The sequence below is a fragment of the Electrona antarctica genome (genome assembly GCF_951216825.1).
Source record: "Electrona antarctica genome assembly, chromosome: 13".
NCBI lineage: Eukaryota > Metazoa > Chordata > Actinopteri > Myctophiformes > Myctophidae > Electrona > Electrona antarctica.
In genome coordinates this window covers 43,431,742-43,457,409 of record NC_136794.1, presented here as the reverse complement: position 1 = coordinate 43,457,409, position 25,668 = coordinate 43,431,742, and the positions used below count along the sequence as shown (strand labels likewise).

General features: G+C 45.6%; 3 protein-coding genes across 3 annotated transcripts in view; 1 reads left to right on the top strand and 2 right to left on the bottom strand.

The window, feature by feature from the left end:
• LOC306935183 (LIM and senescent cell antigen-like-containing domain protein 1) overlaps window positions 1-4,878 on the bottom strand; it is a 62,222-nt gene extending 57,344 nt beyond the window's left edge. The window contains exon 1 of the mRNA XM_079518109.1: window positions 4,641-4,878. Within this exon, the coding sequence (XP_079374235.1) occupies window positions 4,641-4,690 (50 nt within the window). The 5' untranslated portion in view covers window positions 4,691-4,878. The remainder of the gene's footprint in view (window positions 1-4,640) is intronic.
• A 1,949-nt stretch (window positions 4,879-6,827) lies between these two features.
• gcc2 (GRIP and coiled-coil domain containing 2) overlaps window positions 6,828-25,668 on the bottom strand; it is a 52,403-nt gene continuing 33,562 nt past the window's right edge. The window contains exons 23-33 of the mRNA XM_079518098.1: window positions 24,293-24,455; window positions 23,606-23,706; window positions 23,222-23,299; window positions 20,549-20,686; window positions 19,907-20,022; window positions 19,370-19,546; window positions 18,855-19,060; window positions 18,047-18,292; window positions 16,980-17,119; window positions 9,821-10,025; window positions 6,828-9,564 (exon numbers count right to left, since the gene is read on the bottom strand). Of these exons, the coding sequence (XP_079374224.1) occupies window positions 9,488-9,564; window positions 9,821-10,025; window positions 16,980-17,119; window positions 18,047-18,292; window positions 18,855-19,060; window positions 19,370-19,546; window positions 19,907-20,022; window positions 20,549-20,686; window positions 23,222-23,299; window positions 23,606-23,706; window positions 24,293-24,455 (1,647 nt within the window). The 3' untranslated portion in view covers window positions 6,828-9,487. The remainder of the gene's footprint in view (window positions 9,565-9,820; window positions 10,026-16,979; window positions 17,120-18,046; window positions 18,293-18,854; window positions 19,061-19,369; window positions 19,547-19,906; window positions 20,023-20,548; window positions 20,687-23,221; window positions 23,300-23,605; window positions 23,707-24,292; window positions 24,456-25,668) is intronic.
• Window positions 12,259-15,630, top strand: tmem223 (transmembrane protein 223). The gene is made up of 4 exons (XM_079518121.1): window positions 12,259-12,568; window positions 13,674-13,801; window positions 14,211-14,528; window positions 15,301-15,630. The coding sequence occupies exons 1-4, from the start codon at window positions 12,460-12,462 to the stop codon at window positions 15,544-15,546; spliced, it is 801 nt and encodes a 266-aa protein (XP_079374247.1). The 5' UTR covers window positions 12,259-12,459; the 3' UTR covers window positions 15,547-15,630.

Sequence of the window (25,668 nt, the reverse complement as noted above, 5' to 3'; positions counted from 1 at the left end):
GGCAGTGAATGCTGGACCCTGAAGCCAACCCTGCAGAAGTCTCTAGACGGGTGCTACAACATCAGTAAGAGCACACATGTTACCAACACAAATCTGTATGATGGAATGCCTATAGGGTGAGCCAGAAAATAGCAGCCAGGAGAATGAGACTAGCAGGACACTGCCAAAGACACCAAGGAGCTGCCAGCCAGCAAGCTAGTGCTGTGGGAACCAACACGCACGGGCACCGGTCACGAGGACGCCCCACGCTAACATATGTGGATGTACTCAAGAACGACGCAGGAGCGCAAAGTAGCAACGAGCTGGCCAGATGTATGGAGAACCGGGATGACTGGAAGGGACGATGGGGGGCTCGTCTGAGGACGACCTAGAGAGAGAGCTCCCGACATGCGTGGCGGGTTACAACTAATATGTGCTGCGGGTTAAAACTCACCCGTGGCTTCCTGTGAGGTTAGGGTCAGGTTAGGGTTTGGGATGGTGTTAATGGTAATTAGGGCCATTCAAGCCGCAAGCAGAGCCTGCAGCACCACCGTTTCCCTACCGGTGGAGCCTGCAGCACCAACCGACGCATTGTGAGCTTGTAGATCAGCTATATATCTTCTTCCCAAAAGGACTTTCAAACAAGGAAGGGTATGGCCTGGTCAGCCTGCACTGACATGCATAAGATCTGGTCATCCCAGTTTAGTAAGATGTTAAAAGTAAAAATATTTAGGACGACCGTTGAGCCGATTCTACTCTATGGCTCCGAGACATGGACACTTTCAAAGAAACTAGAGAAATGGTTGGATGGCACTTACACCCGCCTTCTAATGAGAGCGCAAAATCTCTCTTGGAAGAGCCACCCAACAACTAATCTAATATACGGCAACCTTCCCCGTGTTAATTCACTAGTCCGATCCAGAAGAACACAGTGGTTTGCCGGCCACTGCTACAGAGCTGACAATGAGGTTATATCTTCCCTTCATCTCTGGAGTCCTGCCTCAAAGCAGACCAGAGGTAGAAAACTGTCGTTCCCTGATGTCATCGCTATAGGGACACATGCATCAGTAAAGCAGGAACTGGGGATGGCAATGAAGGGCCGGGAAGTCTGGCGTGGCATTGTGAAATCCATGATCTCGACCACGGTCGAAAAATGATGATGATGAGATCAGCTATGTTTGCTATTTTTGTCCAAAAGTGCTCCTCTAACGGGATTTCAGCTGCTGTCTCTCTAACACTCTCTGCAACGTCCATGCTAGGCCTCTACAGGCTCTAACAACTGCAATAACAGTCGTTGTCTTCAGGGGACACATTTGACTGTAACACAACTACAACACACACTGAGGGAGGCTGTCACACACACGCGCACACGCACATGCGAGGTCAGGGAGGTGACAGGACTTCCTGTCCCAGCAGCACTGCAACAACAACACCACTGATTGGTTGTTTACATTTAAAACTGTGCTTCTCAAACGTTTTCACGTCCAGGACCACCAAACTGACACGTATCAGCCCTGCGGACCCCCAAACTGACACGTATCAGCCCCGTGGACCCCCAAACTGACACGCATCAGCCCCGCGGACCCCCAAACTGACACGTATCAGCCCCGCGGACCCCCAAACTGACACGTATCAGCCCCGTGGACGCCCAAACTGACACGTATCAGCCCCGTGGACCCCCAAACTGACACGTATCAGCCCCGTGGACCCCCATTGGAAAAGATATGTCAGGGACCCCCATAAGAGAAGGTTTTTACGGCTCTAGCAGTACTGATTCTCAACCCGTTTCAAGGACCGCCAGCTTAATAATAATACTAATAATAACTATACTTGTATAATAGCACCTTTCATGACATGAAATGCAGCTCAAAGTGCTTTACAGAGCAATGGAGAAAGAAAGAAAAGAAAACCAAGATCAAGATCAATTAAAAGCAAGAGTGTAGAAGTGGGTCTTGAGCTGTGCTTTAAATTAAAAATGTCTACTGAGGCGGCTGCCTGTCGAAGGAACAGTGGGAGTTTGTTCCACGCCGTCGGCCCTAATGCAGCTTGACCTGCAAGTCTTGCATTAGGCTACAGTCCCCCATTTATATTGTAAAATGAATGTTAATACCCCATAAGGGTCCATTTGGTTCCTATAACTATCTGTCATTTTGCTGGGGACCCCCTGGAACTCCCTTAAGGTCCCCCGGGGGTCCCCGGACCTCCACTTTGAGAAGCACTGGTTTAAAAGTTTCTCATACATTTTGACGACAATTAATTAAAAGGACCCCCAGACTGGATGCATTAAAATATGTCAGGATAATGGATTAAGGACCCCCGGGCAGAAAAAGACTTGCTGCATTATGATATATTAGGGACTTTAAGCAACGACGGTTTTCAGGACGGCTCCGCAAGGTGGAAGTACGGCGGCTATGACGCCATCGCCGTAGCTGTCAAAATCGATAAGCAAACAGCCGTCGGCGACAGATTCCCATCCATTTTTTGTTTCCATGGTGACACGTCTATGCAACATATGTGTCAAACATAAACACTTTTTTTATGTTTTTAAACACCCCGTCGCGCGTCAGCTAACTTGCCGATATTGCTTAATTCTTATTCATGGACATGATCAGCAGTGGAAAGAGGAAGGTGCTGCATGGAGCAATCTGTGTTGTTCTAAAACCGTTTTAATAAACATGGTTAATATGACATATGGTATTAGTGTTATTTCTTCATTCAGAGCATGCCAACACATTACACAGCATAAGAGAGGTGATGGAGCAATCGGTGTAAATGTATGACAGCTATAATTTCAATAAACATGGTTATGACATGGCGTTGTAGGCACTACGTGTAAGTGTAGGGTCTGCCGTAGTAGAAATGGCTGCGACGGAGAGCAGGTTTAGGTATCGAGCACTGATCCATTTGGGTCCTGGGACCCTTCCTCAGTGCTACCTAGGTTCCATCCTGGAGGCCAATCTTTCCGGTGATAAAATGGCCACCAACGTAATCAAAAAAGTCAACCAAAGAACAAGATTCCTATACAGGATCTCCTCACTGGTCAACAAAAACACCTTAAAGACCCTAACAGGAGCCCTCGTACAATGTTTCTTCGAATATGCATGCACCTCTTGGTACCACAGCACCCTTAAAACAAGGCTCCTGACTTCCCAAAACAAACTGGTCAGGCTACTACTTGACCTCGCTCCCCAAACACACCTCACCCCTGCCCACTTTGACAGGCTGGAATGGCTTAGGGTTGATGACAGAGTACAGCATCTTGCAATGGGTCTGGTCCACAAGATTCGATACACCACCAAGATAAATGGTAAATGGTGCATTTATATAGTGCCTTTATCCAAGGCGCTTTACATAGATTGTGCATTACATTCACCCATTCACACACACATTCATACACCGATTGCGGCGGAAGCCATGCAAGGTACCAACCAGCACATCGGGAGCAATTTGGGGTTCAGTGTCTTGCCCAAGGACACTTCGACATGTAGCCAGGAGGAGCTGGGGTTAGAACCGCTGACCCATGGATCATTGGACGACCTGCTCTACCTCTTGAGCCACAGTCGCCCCCAGATACCATGTACCTGTCTAAATACTTCACTAAGATACCCATGTACCTGTCTAAATACTTCACTAAGATACCCATGTACCTGTCTAAATACTTCACCAAGATACCCATGTACCTGTCTACATTTTCCTCAATGTCAACACCAGAGGGAGTTCAACATACCATGTGCAACCCAGATTCGGCACAAACAAGGGACTAAATTAATTTCGCTCCTATGCCACCAAAATGTGGAACGCCCTACCAACAGTCATTAAGACATGCAAATCCCTTGACTCCTTCAAAACCGCTCTCAAAGGGCACCTACGGACAGCTGCAATTCAAAACTGGCCCCCGTAAAATCGGAATCCGCCCCACCACTGTATATGTTTATTTTTCACCTCCTATGATGATTTCCTATTTTGACTATATAGTTGTATATATTCGTAGGTCTCTAAATGTTTTGATGAATTGAACATGGTGGGCCCTCTTGTAAACAAGTGTAATGCTTTATGGTGTCGTCCACTCACAGTTAAGTTTTTGTATTGAGTTGTGTTTGAAATGTAGGCTACTGTAATTCTGCAAACTGTCAATAAATACTTAAATCAATCAATGGACAATTAAGCACAGTACAGTACAATGTACAGCAGTGCTAGAGAAGGACTTATATCCAACAAACTGCATTAAGCCCCTTCATTAACTGGGGGTCCTTCTGTTGTATTCAGCAGTAACAACAGCTTGAGAACCAAATGGTCCACATTCTTTACAGCCAGGACTGTCACTCTCGCTTGGGGGGGGGGGGGGGGGGGGGGTCTTTCCTTGAAATTAAAACGTTTGACTAAACCTCAGATAGCTTCCTGGATCCTGAGCATATACTAGTGTGTAATGTGTATGAAGTGCTTTTAAAACTCTTTTTACAAAGGAAAGTCAAAGTGTCAACAAACAGTGAAAACTAATCAGCAGGACAGTCCCAACAGCTGCTGCTCTTTTACAAACAACGAACTTAAGCAAACAAAACAGACACAATGAAAGACCCGTTCCTTTCCGTTCAGAATCAGTCCAGTGACTCCATTCCAAACATCATCAGAGACTAATAGTATTATTATGTTCATAAACTCACCCGTTACCGTTGGTGGCAGATCCGTTGGTCATCTCTGCGACCCCCAGCATCTCGACCCCTGTCTGTCCGTCCGTCAGTCTTCAATCTTCAATCAGTCACGTTAAGAAGGTCTGTCTGTCTGATGTTAAACAGGCTACTGTATTCAGAATGATTCTATAACTGTTACAATGCAATGATACTCCAATGGCGATGATAGAGAGAGCCTCGCCTCTGCCTGCCTCTCTCTCTATCTCTCTCCCCTCCCTCTCTCTCCCCTCCCTGTCTCTGTGTATGTCTCTCTCTCTCCTCCTCTCTTCCTCTCTCTCTCTCTCTCTCTGTCTCTGTGTGTCTCTCTCTCCTCTCTCTCTCTCTCTCTCCCTGTCTCTGTGTCTCTCTCTCCTCCTCTCTTCCTGTCCCTCTCTCTCTCTCTCTCCCTGTCTCTGTGTCTCTCTCTCCTCCTCTCTTCCTGTCCCTCTCTCTCTCTCTCTCTCTCTCTCTTAATGTAATTTCTCTGACCAGCATTCTAGACCCGCCCCGTTTTAACTTTCCCAAAATGTAAACATTACTATACTGACTGATTGAGGGATTACTATAAGTCAATAAGTGTATTATTATGATTTTGTCAACTGTACATATTCACGCACGCTAATGTATAAAATGTGTAGGCTACTTTATAGGAGCGTCTATTGTTGTAGCTAAATACCGTTTCAGAGCTTTTATAGTTTACGCACAAAAACGACCGTTTTTCCCCCAACTCACCAACATGGCGGAGGATCCGGATGGAATGCTACTTTTTATTGGTTCATTTTTCTTACTTTTCTATTAAATGGCGAGCTTTATTGTTCATATAAAGTTATATAAATGTCAAGGATTTCAAGGATTACCCCCCTCAATAACTCTGAGAGTGTACATATGGAACCAAATGGACCCGAATGGGTCCATTTGGTTCCATGTGTACACTCTCAGAGTATTTCGGAGCCCCACTTCTCAAAGAACCCTGAACACAATCATAAATAATAATAATAATAATAATAATAATAATAATAAGTCAGATTCAAATGATGAGCCTATAATTCAAATAGTTTTGTTGCTGAACTGAAGGATATGAAGCATCCTTATGTTTGGGAAATACGAGACAATACAGTAACAATACGTCATTATTGGTTATAAGTCGCATAGATTTCCTTATAAGGAAGTTTTGTCCTCTATGTCTCGAGGAGGAAAACATCTGGACACGCGCATTATGACGTGCACGCGCACTTGAGGCGTGCCCCCTCCTCCTCCTCCCAGTCCAAGATGAATTGGTCACTTACTCAGTAGTAAAATGATATAGGCTAAAAAGCACTCAAATGTTTTACCTTAAACCTAAATATAAAAGTATCAATACTACTAGGCCTATATACTACAGTATAAGGTATCAGTAGTACTACTACTATATAATACAACATAGTAAATTCAAGTCAAAGTCTGCTATTCAAAATTCACTTCAGTAAATAAATAATAAAGGTACAAAAAGTTGCTTAAAGTGCCACTTCACCCCTTTTGCATTGCAAATTAACTCAAACTATAGTACAGTACAGTACAGTACAGTACAGTACAGTTTCAAAATTATTTATGTATGATGAATTCTTGTTCGGTTCTTTGGCTAAATAGAAGTGTATATTTGTACGTCTCTAAATGTTATGATGAATTGAACAAGGTGGATCCTCTTGTAAACAAGTGTAATGCTTTATGGTGTCGTCCACTCAGTTTTTTGTATTGAGTTAATTGTGCTTGAAATGTACTGTAATTCTGCAAACTGTCAAAAAATGGCACAACGGTGACCCCTGGTGTAATTTCGGAGGATCGTCAGTATATGGAACGTTAATGCCACTTAATGCTAGCCTGGCTTGGCCAGCCTCATAGCGGGGATTCACTGATGAGTCTTCCCCGCATATGATCATAATATCATATGCGGGGAGGAAACATCAGTGAACCCTCGCTATGAGTCTGGCCGCGCCAGGCTAACTTAATGCGGGTGCAGGTTAATATCTGATATATTATTGATTTCAGCTAATTACCTCTCCATCATCAAAGTTGCCCACCCACCCCTGCCCCAAATGACGCTCCTGCATCCAATAATTCCAATAATCCAATAATAAGTCTTGAGCCTCCAAATCAGATGCTGTCAAATGAAAAGCCAGTGATCATGACATTATAACTCAGACCAAAACTGTAAAACAAATCAGTTCAATTTATTGACCAGTAATTCTTATTACAGTTTCATAGATCATGTCTATAAGCTTTGTGATCAGATTAATTGATCGAACCACCACAAAACGCACAAGAAATACATTCAGTTATGAAGCTGCCATGGGGAATGATACAGAATGGTACATGGCTTTCTTCATGTCCCTCTCCTAGTTAAGACTTCAAGCATAAATAAATATAGACCCATTTGAACTTAAACATCGTTTCTTTTCTTTATTTTTGGTAATCGTTGGGCGTTCTGTGTCCGATTTTCATGTGCTATAAATATCCAGACATTATGGAAAGATTATTTCACTCTAGACCAGTAAAGGGAAGCCCCGTCATGAACAAAACGATACATCAAATTCTTAATGCTAAGTGTTTCCCAATCGCATTGTTACAACATACACACACTTTTGTAATAGGCTAATTTGATTTTGGTAAAGACAATGAATTAATCATAATAATAATAATAACAATAATAACAATAGTAATATGACAACAAAATGGTTATAAATACAAAGGAATCCACAATCACAAGCCAACGGCCGCCGCTACGCGTAGCCGCCGTTTAGCCGCTACGCGTAGCCGCCATTTAGCCGACCTTCATTAATCCATTTAGACCTGAGAACAGATCCTACAAAATCTCTTCTAAATCATGACAGTTTTCTGAAAAACCTCATGTTTCTGTATCAGTGGTTCTCAAACTATTCCATGTCAAGGACCCCCAAAATTATATGTAATTGGCCACCGACCCCCATCTGAAAATATGTTGTTCCAGGGACCCCCCCAGAAGCAAAGATTTGAGTTAAAAACGTTCGCTCTGAAAGAAAGATTTGCGCCACATTTTCAAGATGTTTAAAAAATAGCAGATTTACAAGCTCGTAGCGCGGCACTCGGTGCCGCGCTATGAGCTTGTAGATCTGCTATTTTTCAACAGCTAAAGTATAACATAAAGCTTTAATAACACCAAAAGGGGTTCCCGCCCAGAATGGGTTAAAGCTGATTGCTTCTCTCCCCACACCCACAGCCCATTACAGTCAACAGTCAAATGCCTTTATTTGAGGAGGTGCCCTTGAGCAAGGCACTGAACCCCACCCTCACACACCCTATATTAATTATATACATACATCCGTTTTTGGATAAGATGCTTAGCGAAATGCCACACGTTTAAAAGTTCCCTGTCGGTTTAAAGAAAGACGAGTTAAATCACAATGTTTAAACTGCTCCCGTTAATCACACGCATGCTTGCGATCCAAAGCGGAATGATTCAGTAGCAGAACCTGCATATCCATCATTTAGGGGCATAAAGGAGAAGTTGAAGGAGAGATACAACTAAGTCTGATAATGATGTACTGTGCATGTTCACATCATTCATACCCTGCGTTACTTTAGACCATTTTTCTAATATTTTATTTTTCAACATTCCGAGGTGCCCAGATGTCCCTATAGTGCCCACCTATCCTGTGTATCCCTCAGAACTTATATTTTCAACTGGTTTTTAACTGTGGAAAAAAAGCATGTTTTTATGCGCTGTAAGCTTGCAGATCAGCTCATTTCATATATATATATATTTGTTTTAATGTCATACCACCACCTTGAAGGGTGGGTTCTGGTTAGTATGTAAAACGAATAAATAATCACAGAACTTCACGGTTTCATGAAAGAGTTGCACTGACAGGAATGTCATCCTCCATTTGTAAATGCATCCGCTCGCTGCAGAAACATCATTATTTTTTACTGTTACTTCATCATAGATCGCACCATGGTCCCTGGTGTTGTGTCCCCAACGTTCAATGTCCCTGCAGCTTATTTGCACACGTTTAGCATCCCCAACAATGAGGATACAAACTAAATCAGGGAGAAATTGTCAACTAAAAACAGCTGATCTCAGATTGTGAGGGGGGGGATTCACACTATGGTCCCGGGTGCGCACTCGGGACCACTTGGCAGATGTTGTGGTTAGTGTGAACACTGCGTACCGTTCCCGGGAGCGGAAGTAGTCACATGGAAGTAGTCTCGGGACAGATTGAAGTGTACTCGGATACGGATCACTACAATGTGAAAGCACTGAATACAGTTGAATGAAGTGTACTCGGGTACGGATCGCTGCAATGTGAAAGCACTGAATACAGTTGAATGAAGTGTACTCGGGTACGGATCGCTGCAATGTGAAAGCACTGAATACAGTTGAATGAAGTGTACTCGGGTACGGATCGCTGCAATGTGAAAGCACTGAATACAGTTGAATGAAGTGTACTCGGTGTGGAAGAATCAAGGCCAATGTGACTCATGGCCAGCGGGAACCAGGCAACCGTATACGGGAACAGTTTCGAATCAATCGGACTCAGTGTGAATCCCCCCTGAATGCCCACTAAACTCTCCCCGTGTGATGGTCCCAGTCAGTGTGGTGTGGTCCTGCCTGGTCTATCTGATCCCAGACCAGCTAAACTCTCCCAGTGTGAAGGTCCCAGTCAGTGTGGTGGTGTGTACTACTGCCTGGTCTATCTGATCTCAGACCAGCTAAACTCTCCCAGTGTGATTGTCCCAGTCAGTGTGGTGTGTCCTACTGCCTGGTCTATCTGATCCCAGACCAGCTAAACTCTCAGTCAGTGGTGTGGTGTGTCCTACTGCCTGGTCTATCTGATCCCAGACCAGCTGTGGAGGTAGGAAGACCAGCCCGAGCCTCGGGAGCCTGCAGCAGACTCCTCCTCTCCTGGAGAAAAGAACCAGAACAAGCACATGAACACACAATAATGCATGAGCTGCAAGTTTACGTAGGAGAGAGACACGCATATGACACACACACACACACACACACACACACACACACACACACACACACACACACACACACACACACACACACACACACACACACACACACACACACACACACACACACACACACACACACACACACACACACACACACACACACACACACACACACACACACACACGTCCCCCACCGTTAGCGATAGCGGCCAGCTTGCTCTTCTCGTCGGGGCTGAGCTGCAGCATGGTGTGTATGACGGGCAGCAGGGCCAGGCGCTCGCTGCCCCCCGCTGGCAGGAAGATGAACTGCAGCAGGACGTTCTTCAGGTACTCCAGGTTGGCCACGCTCTTCTCGCGCTGCGCGTTCCTCTCTGCACGCCGCAGCTCGCTCTTCAGCAGCTAGGGGGAGACAGAGAGAGACCACACACACGCAGACGAAATGTCACCAACAAGTCACGATTCATGAGTAAAATATAAATGCTTCCGTTCCGTCATACAGTCTGGAGCAACGGAAGCTCTGATCATGAGTAAAATATAAATTCTTCCGTCATACAGTCTGGAGCAACGGAAGCTCTGATCATGAGTAAATTATAAATTATTCCGTCATACAGTCTGGCGCAACGGAAGCTCTGAGTAAAATATAAAGCGGAAGTGAAGCCTCCTCCCCACTTCCGTTGCGTCTTTACAGTCGCGCAAATTTATCCTAATATAAATAGAAATCACCAAAGAAAATATAGCTTGCTGCTGAGCAGAAATGGAAATAAAAAAATATCTTTAAAATATCTTTTCAAAAACGGAAATGCCAGGTTCCTTACTTGGATTTCGGGAGGTGTAGTTCCAGACTCTATATAGCATTCAGGAGGTGTAGTTCCAGACTCTATATAGCATTCAGGAGGTGTAGTTCCAGACTCTATATAGCATTCAGGAGGTGTAGTTCCAGACTCTATATAACATTCAGGAGGTGTAGTTCCAGACTCTATATAGCATTCAGGAGGTGTAGTTCCAGACTCTATATAGCATTCAGGAGGTGTAGTTCCAGACTCTATATAGCATTCAGGAGGTGTAGTTCCAGACTCTATATAGCATTCAGGAGGTGTAGTTCCAGACTCTATATAGCATTCAGGAGGTGTAGTTCCAGACTCTAGAGAGAGATTGTGGAATAGTTGTCTGGCTACGTGAGCCTAGGGTTCTCCTATTGTGCATGTTGGCTCACTGGAAACACTCTGCTACACCAGTGGGTCCCCGAGTGGGTTCCAAAAGTACAGTGTAAGATACAGCCAAGAGTAGCTACAACAAAGCTAGCATCACGGAAAACATTGTGAATAATGAACGATGGTACATGACAGCACACACCGTGTACCCAGTGACCCGCACTATGCAGAAATAGACACAATCACACTGTCATTACAGTGCATCAAATCAGTGGCATGTGATTTATTAAATATAGGAGCCAGCTTAGGTGGTTCGGGCATCTGGTTAGGATGCCTCTCGGGCGTCTCCCTAGGGAGGTCCTCGATGCACGTCCCACTGGGAGGAAACCATCTGGTTAGGATGCCTCTGGGGCGTCTCCCTAGGGAGGTCCTCGAGGCATCTAGGATGCCTCTCGGGCGTCTCCCTAGGGAGGTCCTCGAGGCACGTCCCACTGGGAGGAGACCCCCGGGGCAGACCAAGGACCAGATGGAGGGATTACATTGCCACACTGGCCTTTGAACGCTTTGGGATCCCCCAGGAGGAAGTCACTAATAATGATGCCCTGGAGAGGGAAGTCTGGAGCTCTCTGGTGGAGCTGTTGCCCCCGCGACCCGACTACGGATAAGCGGTTGAAGATGGATGGATGGATGGATGTGATTAATTGCTGTTGATAATTAAAGGTTTATTGTCTGAACGGCCTCAAAACATGAGGAATTGGCACTTTGAGCTGCATTTCATGTCATGAAAGGTACTAGACAAATAAAGTTTATTACCATTATTAATATGGACTTCATTATAAAAGACTGACTAAGTAGGTCAGGTGTAGATATTGAGGAATATCTGTGTGTTTTTTCACTGATTGTACAATCTCTTTCTTTCTTTGTAAATGTGCCTTATATTGTGCGCTTTGCATAGCCTATTGTCATGCCTTACTTTTTTCATAATTTATATTTATTTATTTATTTATATTTCATCATATATTTAATTTCATTTAAATTTCATCATTTATATTTTTTAATAATCAACTAAAGTTTGTTACCAAAATATGTGTTAATATATAAAGAACGTATATTCCTCTGGGTGGACTACATGATTTGGATTCTGTAAAATAATTAATTTATTGTTTGCCAAACATAATATAATATATATATAATATAATAGCACAACTGAAAAATAGTCGAATTGAGTATGAAATACCCCAATGGAAACAAGCCATAGGCTTCCTTTGGTTTTAAATTCCTCTAAACAGACCTTGTATTGTACTGTACTTAATTCCTGCGTTTTTTCCCCCTCCAAACAAACTAATAAAATATTCAATCAAGATAGAAGAAGGCGATTACTTTGTGACATTATATATAGGAGAAACGTGTTTTGGTCGATGGCGCTACCCGTAGACCAGAGTATGCCACACGTGACGTGACGTCACTAACAAACATGGCGGCGCCCTGTGCTGTGTTGAGAAGTGTCGCCAAAACCACAACAAGCTTTTAGGACACTTTAGGACGCGGCTATGTCAATGTACCGACATAATACATATTATATATACATACTACATTTAATATAGACCTGCGTTGAGAAAGACACGCGTGAAATACTGTCACCAACGTCCTTATTATTAACCTATAGGTTGACAGCAGTGGAGATGGAGAGGTTGTTGCTGTGCTGTTTCTCATCTAAAGCTTCAGCTGTTCTTCACAAGATGACGTCCTTGATGTCAACAACATCACTGAGATGCAGAGGACTTAATGCAGGTCTATATTGTAATGTATTATGTCTATATTATACCACCACAGACCACCATTTGATGACATTTAGCCTCTCAGACCCATTTGAGCCACGGACCACCATTTGATGACATTTAGCCTCTCGGACCCATTTGAGCCACGGACCACCATTTGATGACATTTAGCCTCTCAGACCCATTTGAGCCACGGACCACCGTTTGATGACATTTAGCCTCTCAGACCCATTTGAGCCACGGACCACCGTTTGATGACATTTAGCCGACTCAGACCCAAAACTAAATAACAGCATGTTGTTGGATAATATTTTGTCCACAACTCCATGCTGTATTGATGTTGGTACCATTAGGAGAGATATAACAGGCAAACGTTGATCAAAAATAACAATTCTTCTACATTCTCTAATTGTGTATAGTAGACTTCTTGTGTATTAATTAATGCAGATGTTTAGCAATAATTTAACTCTCGTGAGTGTACAATGTTAAGAGTTAGAGATCTATAAGGGTCCATTTGGTAATCATTTAGCTGGGGACCACCTGGAACCCCCCTCAAGGACCACTGGTGGTCCCTGTACCACTGGTTGAAAACCACTGGATTAGATTGACAATGTCAGAATGGATAAAATACATCTACTAGTCTAAATCTCAAGGCTAGGCACTATCTGTGTATAGTATATAGTATAGGGAGTATAGGGAGATCTGGACATTTTGTCCAAAATGTTAGAGTTCAGCGAGAGTACATGTCATTACAGACTACAGAGACTGCTATGATCGAGGATAAAACCAGAAAAAAAAGCACTAAAGGTGTTTGCACACTGGACGCGTTTTTCGGAAAACCGACGGAAAAACGCAGCTAAAAATCAGAACGCGTCCAGTGTGCAGCCAGGGACCTTTAGACATGTTTACATCAGCCAATTATACATTGAGCTAATTATACATTGAGGTGTCCACCTATCCTGTAATACGTCACAACTATTACACAATACCTGCCTGCGATTATTCGATCGATGTATATAATCAACAATTATTTGTACATCTGAACATTATTATGCACATATAAGAGAAATCGTCCACTGAAATGTCCTTCGCCGCTCCTCTCATCCCATTCCCTGTAGGGACGAGGTCCTTCGCCGCCCCTCTCATCCCATTCCCTGTAGGGATGAGGTCCTTCACCGCCCCTCTCCTCCTCCTCCAGACTCCCCACAAAGCCACACAGCCACGCCTCCTCTCCACATCCACGCAGGTCCTGATTTTGATTTTAGGTTTAAGTCACAAGTCTCTTTGAATAGTTTTCATTTAGTTTTAGTCTCACATTTTGGTCACCTGGAATGTCTCAGTGTTAGTCTAGTTCCTAGTCGGATACATCTACAGTCGATTGAGTCGAGTAAAATGTAATTTAGGCGGGCCTTGATGCCGTCGTAATGACACTTGCTGAAAATAGCCGATCTACAAGCTCACAACGTGTCGCAACATGTTAGTCTAGTTTTTATTTGTTGATGAATTGTCAATATATTTAGTCTTAGTTTTTAGTCATCGTAGCTTATAGTTTTCATTTAGTTTCCATGTAGTTTTCGTCAGTGAAAAAAAGATAAGTCGACATAGTATTAGTCGATCGAAATGAACTACTGCTCCTCTGCATCTCCTCCACGCAGGTCCTGAAAGACGTGGTGCTGTTCCGTCACGACCGGACGCGCTTCTTCCGGCTCCTGGCCGTGTTCTGCGGCGGTCAGCTGGTGTTCTGGTCCTACCTGGCTTACTTCGCCTACACGGGCCTCCGCGACACCAGTAGCGCTAGCGGCGGTCAGAGGGCTGCGGCCACCAGCACCACCACCGGCCTGGCGGGGCCCTGGAGCTTCAACATGAACCTGGGCTCCAGCGCCTGGAGGTACGGCTTCACCGCAGGCTGTCTGGCCGTGGGAGGGCTGATCGTGGGGCTGGGCGCCCTGTTCTGCCGTCGATCCGTCAGCCAGGTGGGAACCATATATATATTATATATAATCGCTATTATTATCGTTTATCGTAAATAATCGTATCGCAGAGGTTTTAACCCATTCTGGGCGGGTACCCCTTTTGGTGTTTGAAGCATTATGTTATAGACGAATTCAGAAACGGGTCTCATGGTCGCAGCTTACGTATTCCCTGTAGGCAGAGCCGACATAGCTGCGGGGTAAACCCGCACCTCTTCTACTACAGTGAACTGTAGAGTGACTGATGTTAGTCTGCATCAAACGTTACTCTTTTACCTGCTTTTTACTAACACTAACATTACAAAGATGCCCAGAACATCGGGATGAACCTGTGTAGTTTATGGCTGCTCCAACAGTAGAGATGAACCTGTGTAGTTTATGGCTGCTCCAACAGTAGAGATGAACCTGTGTAGTTTATGGCTGCTCCAACAGTAGAGATGAACCTGTGTACTTTATGGCTGCTCCAACAGTAGAGATGAACCTGTGTAGTTTATGGCTGCTCCAACAGTAGAGATGAACCTGTGTAGTTTATGGCTGCTCCAACAGTAGAGATGAACCTGTGTAGTTTATGGCTGCTCTACTGGCAACATTAAAAAGATACATAACGTCAGTCTTATCCAATACCCAATCTTTCTGTTTTATGAACACAAGGCTGCTGTATTTTATACCTCATACTTTAAATGCTTAGTATTGATTGTCGTTTTGATTGTCACGATAATATCGTTTAATAATGTTTGCCACAATAACGGTGCCTTTTCTTTCCCATCCGTCCCAGGTGGTCCTGCACCGCGGCGGCCGTACCGTGACCGTGGTCAGCCAGTCGCCCCTGGGGGCGGGGCGGGGCCATAGCCTCACCGTGCCATTGGCCCACGTGGCCTGCCACGCCCACAGGCACGAGTCGCCCTCCTTCATCCCGCTGAGGGTCAAGGGTCACCGGTTCTACTTCCTGCTGGACAAGGACGGCGCGCTGAACAACGTCAAGCTGTTCGACGTCACCGTGGGCGCCTATAGGCCCGTTTAGGAATGATGTCATCATGATGTCACCTTGGGCGCCTATAGGCCCGTTTAGGAATGATGTCATCATGATGTCACCGGTGGGCGCCTATAGGCCCGTTTAGGGATGATGAACAGACCATAATGTGGTGGGCGTCGTTGAACAGACAATAATATGGCCAGAAACACAGAGATTCAGTCCCTGAATGACCGTAACATGTCTAACTCTGAGAGTGTAACACATGGCACCAAATGGACCCTTATGGGTCCATTTGGTTCCATTTGTACCCTCTCAGAGTTATGGCGGTCCTTGCAAATCACAGAGAAGATTGTGTGCACATCTCAATGCCTGTATTCAGGCCAGGTGCTGGATGTCAGGCATCAAGGAAGACCTAGTCGGTCGACACGTTGCAGATTTGTCTCGGACCTCTAACAAAAAAGTGTGCAGATGTTCTTCCTCTCCTTGTTGGTCCTTGCAAATACAACATTTGAGAACCACCAGTACTAGTTGGACTCCTAATGTGCCATAGAGTCGTAATAAATAATTTAAATACATGTTCTGAAGAAAACCTGGAGACTGACATTCAGTAATGTGGTCTTATGATCAAAGAACATTGTAATACATGCTGTAACCTAACCACCACCAGAGGGAGCAAAAGCTGCTGAAAATATTGTCCAGTAAGAGAAAAATGTATATATATTTTCTGTTAATATTAAATAAATAAAATTAATGGATGCTGTACAGAATGTGTAAATATGTCACTGTGAGTACTTTTACAAAGCATTATCATGGTCAGAATAACTTTCATCTATCTATAAATGCACCAAGTCTGTGTGTGTACGTACATGTACGTACGTACGTATATCCGTACGTAAGTCTGAAATCCATGTAACTCCAGAGCCGTTCGTCCGACCGACTTCAAATTTGACACACGCGTTCCACACCCCCACAGGGAGTGCGGTGCCCGGTGTAGAGTCAGTCGGACCCACGGTTGTCCAAAACCAGAACAAAAAGCATCTGCCCGGGACCTGGACCTGATCACCCCTATATCTCCATATATGGAGCTGGCCTGTTCTGATATCACAATTTGGGCATGCCTGACACAGAACTCCATAAAGGGACACAGACAGATGGGTGGACCGGGTACTCTGACTCTACAGCCGGGCACCGCTCTAGTTATAATAATAATAATACAAATACAGGCGTTGACATTAAAGGAGAATTCCATGCTAGAAGGCTTTCTTACCTTTATTTGTAGTTGTTACGTCGCCACCCACCCATACAGCGTTGGTACTAGCCTCCGTCTCGTGCAGAAGGCTGTGTGTGCGTGCGCATGTGTGTGTGTGCGCATGCGTGCGTGTACATACAGCTATCTGCTCCATCAACACAGCGTTGGTACTAGCCTCCGTCTCGTGCAGAAGGCTGTGTGTGTGTGCGTGTGTTTGTGCGCGTGTACATACAGCTATCTGCTCCATCAACACAGCGTTGGTAGCCTCCGTCTCGTGCAGAAGGCTGTTCATGTGTTCCATGCTTCGTGTGGCCGTGCTCAGCTTGTGGTTCAACTCCTCCTTGGTCGGCTCCAACGCCCACACGAACGGCTCTGGAGAACAGAACACAACACAACATGGTAGTCTAGACACGAACGGCTCTGGAGGGAGAACACAACATGGTAGTCTAGACACGAACGGCTCTGGAGAGGAGAACACAACATGGTAGTCTAGACACGAACGGCTCTGGAGAGGAGAACACAACATGGTAGTCTAGACACGAACGGCTCTGGAGAGGAGAACACAACATGGTAGTCTAGACACGAACGGCTCTGGAGAGGAGAACACAACATGGTAGTCTAGAAGAACGGCTCTGGAGAGGAGAACACAACATGGTAGTCTAGACACGAACGGCTCTGGAGAGGAGAACACAACATGGTAGTCTAGACACGAACGGCTCTGGAGAGGAGAACACAACATGGTAGTCTAGAAGAACGGCTCTGGAGAGGAGAACACAACATGGTAGTCTAGACACGAACGGCTCTGGAGAGGAGAACACAACATGGTAGTCTAGACACGAACGGCTCTGGAGAGGAGAACACAACATGGTAGTCTAAACACGAACGGCTCTGGAGAGGAGAACACAACACACATGGTAGTCTAGACACAAACGGCTCTGGAGAGGAGAACACAACATGGTAGTCTAAACACGAACGGCTCTGGAGAGGAGAACACAACATGGTAGTCTAAACACGAACGGCTCTGGAGAGGAGAACACAACATGGTAGTCTAAACACGAACGGCTCTGGAGAGGAGAACACAACACACATGGCAGCCTTTTAACGTTGAATCAGGATGCTACCTCTGTGTCTCCTTAGTTGTTGCTATACATGTAGCAACATCATCCTTACTTTATTTTTTAATTAGAATTCGAAGGTTTTCAGAACACTTAGGTTAAGTTTTAGAAAGTTACTAACCGTTACTAACTCAATAACACACACTAATGACGCGTGCGCACCCCCCCCCCCTCCCCCCCTTACCTTGTTTGGGGTCAGGAGAGGTGAGCAGCTGCTCCAGGGATGGCAGTGGAGTGTGTGCGGGAGAGGAGCGCTCCATCTCGGTGGTCTCCATGCCCTCGCCCTCCTCCCGAGCCATGGACTGGGGGTCCCCCAGGGACCCGACGAAGCTCCCGGGACCCCCAGCAGGGCTCTGCTCCGCTGGGGTCCTGCCGCTGCCGCGCTGGGGGTCCGACGAGGCCTTGCGACCCGACTGGACCTGTCCCGAGCCTGGGGGGGAGAGAGAGAGAGACAGACAGGTGTTTAGACCAGTGGTTCTCAAACCTTTTCATGTCAAGGACCCCCAAATCGTATTACACGTATTAGCCTGCGAGCCCATTAGAAAAAGATATGCCAGGGACCCCCCCCACCCCCCCCCCCCCATAAGAGAAGATTTTTACGGCTCTAGCAGTGATTCTCAACCATTTTCATTTCCAGGACCCCCAGTTTGACATGCATTAGTCTACGGAGCCCCATTTAATGGCATTTCTATCTTTGGGACAATATTGTAAAATCAATTGTAATTTAACTCTGAGAGTGTACAAATGGAACCGTTAGGGTCCACTTGCACACTCTCAGACCCCTGAGAGTGTGCAAGTTTTGCCCACTCAATTCATAATTAACGTTTACATTTTGGAGCTCTGGCTCATGGACTAAAAACCAAAAAGAGAACCAACCGGTGGAAAAGGGGCCTCAGAGTTACAGACCCATGAGGGTCCATTTGGTTCCTAACTATCAATTTAGCTGGGGACCCCCTGGAACTGCCTCAAGGACCCCCGGGGGTCCTACTCACCGTGGCTCTGCGAGGTGAACATCTGCTCCTCCAGGCGTCCCAGCTGGCCCTGCAGGGTGTCCACGGTGGAGCGGTGCTCGTCCTGCAGCCGGCGGACCTGCTCCCTGAAGGCCTGCCGCTGGGCCTCCGCCTGGGCCTGCAGGGAGATCTGGGCCTGGGTCTGCTCCGACCGCAGCCCCGCAGCCTCCGCCTGGACAGCCAGGAGCCTGGAGGAGAGGAGAGGGTTAGGGTCAGGGGAGTCTCGCCGCGTGGCCAGACTGTTTTTCAAATGCTTCCGTCATACAGTCTGGAGCAACGGAAGCTCTGATCATGAGTAAAATAGAAATGCTTCCGTCATACAGTCTGGAGCAACGGAAGCTCTGATCATGAGTAAAATATAAATGCTTCCTGTCATACAGTCTGGAGCAACGGAAGCTCTGATCACAGATGATTTGATTACAGACGTACGTACACACACACGTACAGAGACCTTACAGATAGATAGATGTGATAACAGCCCCTAGGTGGCCTCTCACCTCTCCCTGAGTTCGGCCTCCTTGCAGACGCTCTCCTGCAGTATCTTGTTGTGTCTCTCCAGGAGCGTGTCGTGCTGCACGTGCAGCTGCTGCAGCTCGGCTGCGCTGCTCTGCAGACCCTGCTGGCTCTCTGACAGCCTGCAGCGCAGCTGGGACACCTGGCTGCACAGCTGCTCCCTGACGGAGCAGAGGACCGTAGAGTTAGATAGAAGCAGCTGCTCCCTGGAGGAGCAGATAGAAACAGTCGCTCCCCGGAGGAGCAGACGACCGTAGAGTAAGATAGAAACAGTCGCTCCCTGATGGAGCAGACGACCGTAGAGTAGAGTTAGATAGAAACGGCTGCTCCCTGGAGGAGCAGAGGACCGTAGAGTTAGATAGAAACAGCTGCTCCCTGGAGGAGCAGAGGACCGTAGAGTAAGATAGAAACAGTCGCTCCCTGATGGAGCAGAGGACCGTAGAGTTAGATAGAAACAGCTGCTCCCTGAAGGAGCAGACGACCGTAGAGTAGAGTTAGATAGAAACAGTCGCTCTGCTTACCTCTCTAGTCTTCCTGGTTCTACGTCCTGCGTGCTGCTCTTGTTCTTCTGTTTGAGAACGTTGTGAACTCTGACCTTGTAGCTCTGATACTCTGCTGCTGTGGAGGCCAGTTCAGCCTGGAAGCACCACACATTCACGCACGCACACGCACCACGCACGCACAGGCAGGCACAGGCACACACACAGGCACACGCGCACGCACACGCACACACACACACGCACACGCTAAGTACATCTACACAGGATAGGTGATAGGCTTATACAGTAGCACTAGCATGTCACAAACACGGTTTTTATGCAATCAAAATTAAATAAACTCGAGCATTTTCCAAAACTTATTTAGAAATGTTTCACACAACTGTGGTGAGAACCTCATATATGGGCCCTGTGCCTAACAGAAAGTAACATACATGTATTTGTGTTTGATACAGTATGTTCAATGCCAAAAACATCATAATATCGTTAATCACAATTACTTCACAATCACGGCATTAAAACTGTTAATGTTCTCTGCATCGGTTATCCATTTATCTAGTGGAATTGTAGTCCTAATGGAATCATCATTTACCTCGAGATTTACACCCCTGTGTGTGTGTTGTGTGTTGTGTGTGTGTCTGTGCGCGTGCGTGCGTGCGTGTGTACCTTGGTGGTGTCAGTCTCCTGCTGCAGTCCAGAGATGCGTAGCTGCAGTGATGCGTTGCTGCGATGCTGCTGCTCCGTCGAGCTGCGCAGACTCTCCTGCAGCCGGTGGCACTCTGCAGTCGCCGTGCACAGCTGGATCTGAGAGCGCGCACACACACACACACACACACACACACACACACACACACACACACATAAATGAAAATAGCCGATCTACAAGCTCACCATGTGGTGCGACGCATCGCGCTGTGAGCTTGTAGATCTGCTAATTGTCACTAGTTTGGGTCCCCGGGAACCACTGTCCTGTTTACATACAGCTCTGCATGCTGTAGCAATTCATGTCCTGTGAGATGGAGCCACCTGCTGGGCATCACATGTAACAACAGCCTGCATGCAGTATTCTAACACAGGGACTTTATCCATAGGCTGTGTGTTGTGTTTTTAAACTTTTTATTTGAACTGCACATCATCATACACACATACTGTCGGGAGAAAACCTCATAACTTCCAAAATGTTCATTTTTCAGGAAATTAAAAATATAAATTTTTCAGGAAATAAAGAAAACCGTATATTTTTAAAACAAAGCAATACAGCCTCATCAAAGTTGGTGTTGTAACTTTATATATTGTCTATGAGCCTATCTCACAGAATTTCCCCGCCCCCCTAAATACGCCCCCTTTCGGGGTTAGTGGTGATAGCGTGACGTCACTCCATAGACGCTTCATGTTAACAGAGGTAATTTAAGAAGTCTACAACTTTTGTTTTCTCAAGGTAAGGTTTGTTCTATCTGTTCGACCTGATTTACCATCTTGTTTGCTTCATAATAATATTGGTCTGTCACATTTTTACATTAGAAAATGTACTTAGATTCTCCAGAGAAAAAAACGTGTAAATGCTCATGTTAAAGACACCACTATTTACCGGAAGTGGGCGTGGAAAGCGGGCTGTGAGATAGGCCTATTACTTCCATGAGAGGGGGAGAGGTGGTGGAGTTAGTTGCTTTAGCAGACATTTTGAGGGTCCAACGGAGTTAAGAGGTTTTGTCCAAAGCACTTTTTACTACTTTCCATTGGTTCAATATTTTCAAAACAACACACAGACGTAAAGGCTGTTCAAAACCTCAAAAAATGAGTTATGAGGTTTCCTCCCGACAGCAATTATGTAAGTACAGTACATGGGGAAATTACTTAATAAAGTAAAGTTCTGATATGTGCCGTTAAAATCACCAGAGGGTCAAACTAGTATCCTGTGTTCAGGGTGTTAAAATCACCAGAGGGTCAAACTAGTATCCTGTGTTCAGGGTGTTAAAATCACCAGAGGGTCAAACTAGTATCCTGTGTTCAGGGTGTTAAAATCACCAGAGGGTCCAACTAGTACCCTGTGTTCAGGGTGTTAAAATCACCAGAGGGTCCAACTAGTACCCTGTGTTCAGGGTGTTAAAATCACCAGAGGGTCAAACTAGTATCCTGTGTTCAGGGTGTTAAAATCACCAGAGGGTCCAACTAGTACCCTGTGTTCAGGGTGTTAAAATCACCAGAGGGTCAAACTAGTATCCTGTGTTCAGGGTGTTAAAATCACCAGAGGGTCAAACTAGTATCCTGTGTTCAGGGTGTTAAAATCACCAGAGGGTCAAACTAGTATCCTGTGTTCAGGGTGTTAAAATCACCAGAGGGTCAAACTAGTATCCTGTGTTCAGGGTGTTAAAATCACCAGAGGGTCAAACTAGTATCCTGTGTTCAGGGTGTTAAAATCACCAGAGGGTCCAACTAGTACCCTGTGTTCAGGGTGTTAAAATCACCAGAGGGTCAAACTAGTATCCTGTGTTCAGGGTGTTAAAATCACCAGAGGGTCAAACTAGTACCCTGTGTTCAGGGTGTTAAAATCACCAGAGGGTCAAACTAGTACCCTGTGTTCAGGGTGTTAAAATCACCAGAGGGTCCAACTAGTACCCTGTGTTCAGGGTGTTAAAATCACCAGAGGGTCCAACTAGTACCCTGTGTTCAGGGTGTTAAAATCACCAGAGGGTCCAACTAGTACCCTGTGTTCAGGGTGTTAAAATCACCAGAGGGTCCAACTAGTACCCTGTGTTCAGGGTGTTAAAATCACCAGAGGGTCCAACTAGTACCCTGTGTTCAGGGTGTTAAAATCACCAGAGGGTCCAACTAGTACCCTGTGTTCAGGGTGTTAAAATCACCAGAGGGTCCAACTAGTACCCTGTGTTCAGGGTGTTAAAATCACCAGAGGGTCCAACTAGTACCCTGTGTTCAGGGTGTTAAAATCACCAGAGGGTCCAACTAGTACCCTGTGTTCAGGGTGTTAAAATCACCAGAGGGTCAAACTAGTACCCTGTGTTCAGGGTGTTAAAATCACCAGAGGGTCAAACTAGTATCCTGTGTTCAGGGTGTTAAAATCACCAGAGGGTCCAACTAGTACCCTGTGTTCAGGGTGTTAAAATCACCAGAGGGTCAAACTAGTACCCTGTGTTCAGGGTGTTAAAATCACCAGAGGGTCCAACTAGTACCCTGTGTTCAGGGTGTTAAAATCACCAGAGGGTCAAACTAGTACCCTGTGTTCAGGGTGTTAAAATCACCAGAGGGTCAAACTAGTACCCTGTGTTCAGGGTGTTAAAATCACCAGAGGGTCAAACTAGTATCCTGTGTTCAGGGTGTTACCTTGGAGCTCTCCAGCTGTTGCAGGTTGGCCTCCAGTTCCCCTCTGAGAGAAGCCTGCAGAACCACATGAGACGCCTCCTGAACACACAAACACGCACGCACACACACACACAGACGCACGCACAGGCAAACAGACACACACGCACCAAGACAAAAAAGGGATTACACACACAGCAAATACAGACACATTACACACATACCATTAACCAGTACAGTAACTTAAAGGTATATTCAGTGATTTCACTTAATTCAAATATCACTTATTTTTTTGTTTTGTTGTGATAATCCTCCCTACTATAGAGTGTGCTCCATATAAGGATTTCCTCCCTGTCCCCAGTTAACCCCTGGGGGTAAAAAAACGTAGGTACACACACACACACAGACCTGTTTCTTGGCGTCAGCCAGGTCTTTCTTGGTCTTCACCAGAAGCTGTTTCATCTTAGACACCTTCTCCTCCCCCTGATCCACCTGGGACGTCAGACCCTCTGAACACACACACACACACACACACACACACACACACACACACACACACACACACACACACACACACACACACACACACACACACACACACACACACACACACACACACACACACACACACACACACACACACACACACACACACACACACACACACACACACACACACACACACACACAATTAGACAAAAGCACACACCCTTTGATGTGCTCTGACCCATTTGAGGAGCTGTGAGAGGTTATATCTTCCCTTCTTCTCTGGAATCCTGCCTCAAAGCAGACCAGAGGTAGAAAACTGTCATTCCCTGATGTCATCGCCAGGGACACATGCATCAGTAAGCAGGAACTGGGGATGGCAATGAAGAACCTGGAAGTCTGGCGTGGCATTGTGAAATCTATGATCTCGAACCGCGTCAAGATCATATGATATGGTCGAGATCAATGTGCAGTGTCCGTGCACTCTCTCTCTCTGCACGTGCGTGTGAATGTATGCGTACCTATGTGCTGTGCCCGTGCGCTCTCTCTCTCTGCGTGTGCGTACCTATGTGCTGTGCCCGTGCGCTCTCTCTCTCTGCGTGTGCGTACCTATGTGCTGCGTCAGCACGCTCTCTCTCTGCACGTGCGTGTGGATCTGTGCGTTCAGCTCCTCCGCGCGCGCCTCCTTGTCGGCCATCTTGGCGTTGAGATCCTTGACCAGACGCTCGTAGTCGGCCATCTCCATGTCCATCAGGGAGCTCTGCTGCGCCTCCTAGTGGACAAACGACACAAATACTTTCAGAAGGGGATCCGCGGTTTGGGGACGTCCTGGTGATGACATGGACCACTGGTCAGATAATAGCGTGTGACATCATCATCATACCCGGAAAAAATGCGGGAACGCCTACCGAGTGGCAAAAACTACTTTCTGGCCTTGACAGCCCATACATCCAAACAGAAAAGTCCTATCTGATTGCATTAAACGACCCAGCATTAGTTCCAGTGATGTAGGCCAGTGGTTCCCAAAACCTTTTCATGTCAAGGACCCCCACATTGACACTAATTATCCCGCGGACCCCCATTTGAAAACATATGCCAGGGACCCCCATAAGAGAATCTTTGTACGGCTCTAGCAGTGATTCTCAACCCGTTTAATTACAAGGACCCCCAGTTTGACATGCATTAGTCTACGGACCCCCATTTAATGGCATTTCTATCTCTGGAACCCCAATTTATATTGTGTATTTTTTATTTTATTTTAATGTAACTCTGAGTGTACAAATGGAACCAAGTGGACCATTTGTACCAGGGCTCTAGACTAATGGGGCCCCTATGTCGCAGGGACTATAAAATATCTATTTGGGACTTAAACTGATCTCAGCCGGGACGGTTTCGGGACTAGAGGCGTTTTTGCACTGAAGATGTGCATATTGTGTGCATATTGTGTGCATATTGTGTGCATATTGTAAAAATGTGCATATTGTGTGCATATTGTGTGCATATTGTTTGCATATTGTGAAAATGTGCATATTGTGTGCATATTGTGAAAATGTGCATATTGTGAAAATGTGCATATTGTGTGCATATTGTGAAAATGTGCATATTGTGTGCATATTGTGAAAATGTGCATATTGTGTGCATATTGTGTGCATATTGTGAAAATGTGCATATTGTGAAAATGTGCATATTGTGTGCATATTGTGAAAATGTGCATATTGTGAAAATGTGCATATTGTGTGCATATTGTGAAAATGTGCATATTGTGTGCATATTGTGTGCATATTGTGTGCATATTGTGTGCATATTATGAAAATGTGCATATTGTGTGCATATTGTGAAAATGTGCATATTGTGAAAATGTGCATATTGTGAAAATGTGCATATTGTGTGCATATTGTGAAAATGTGCATATTGTGAAAATGTGCATATTGTGTGCATATTGTGAAAATGTGCATATTGTGAAAATGTGCATATTGTGAAAATGT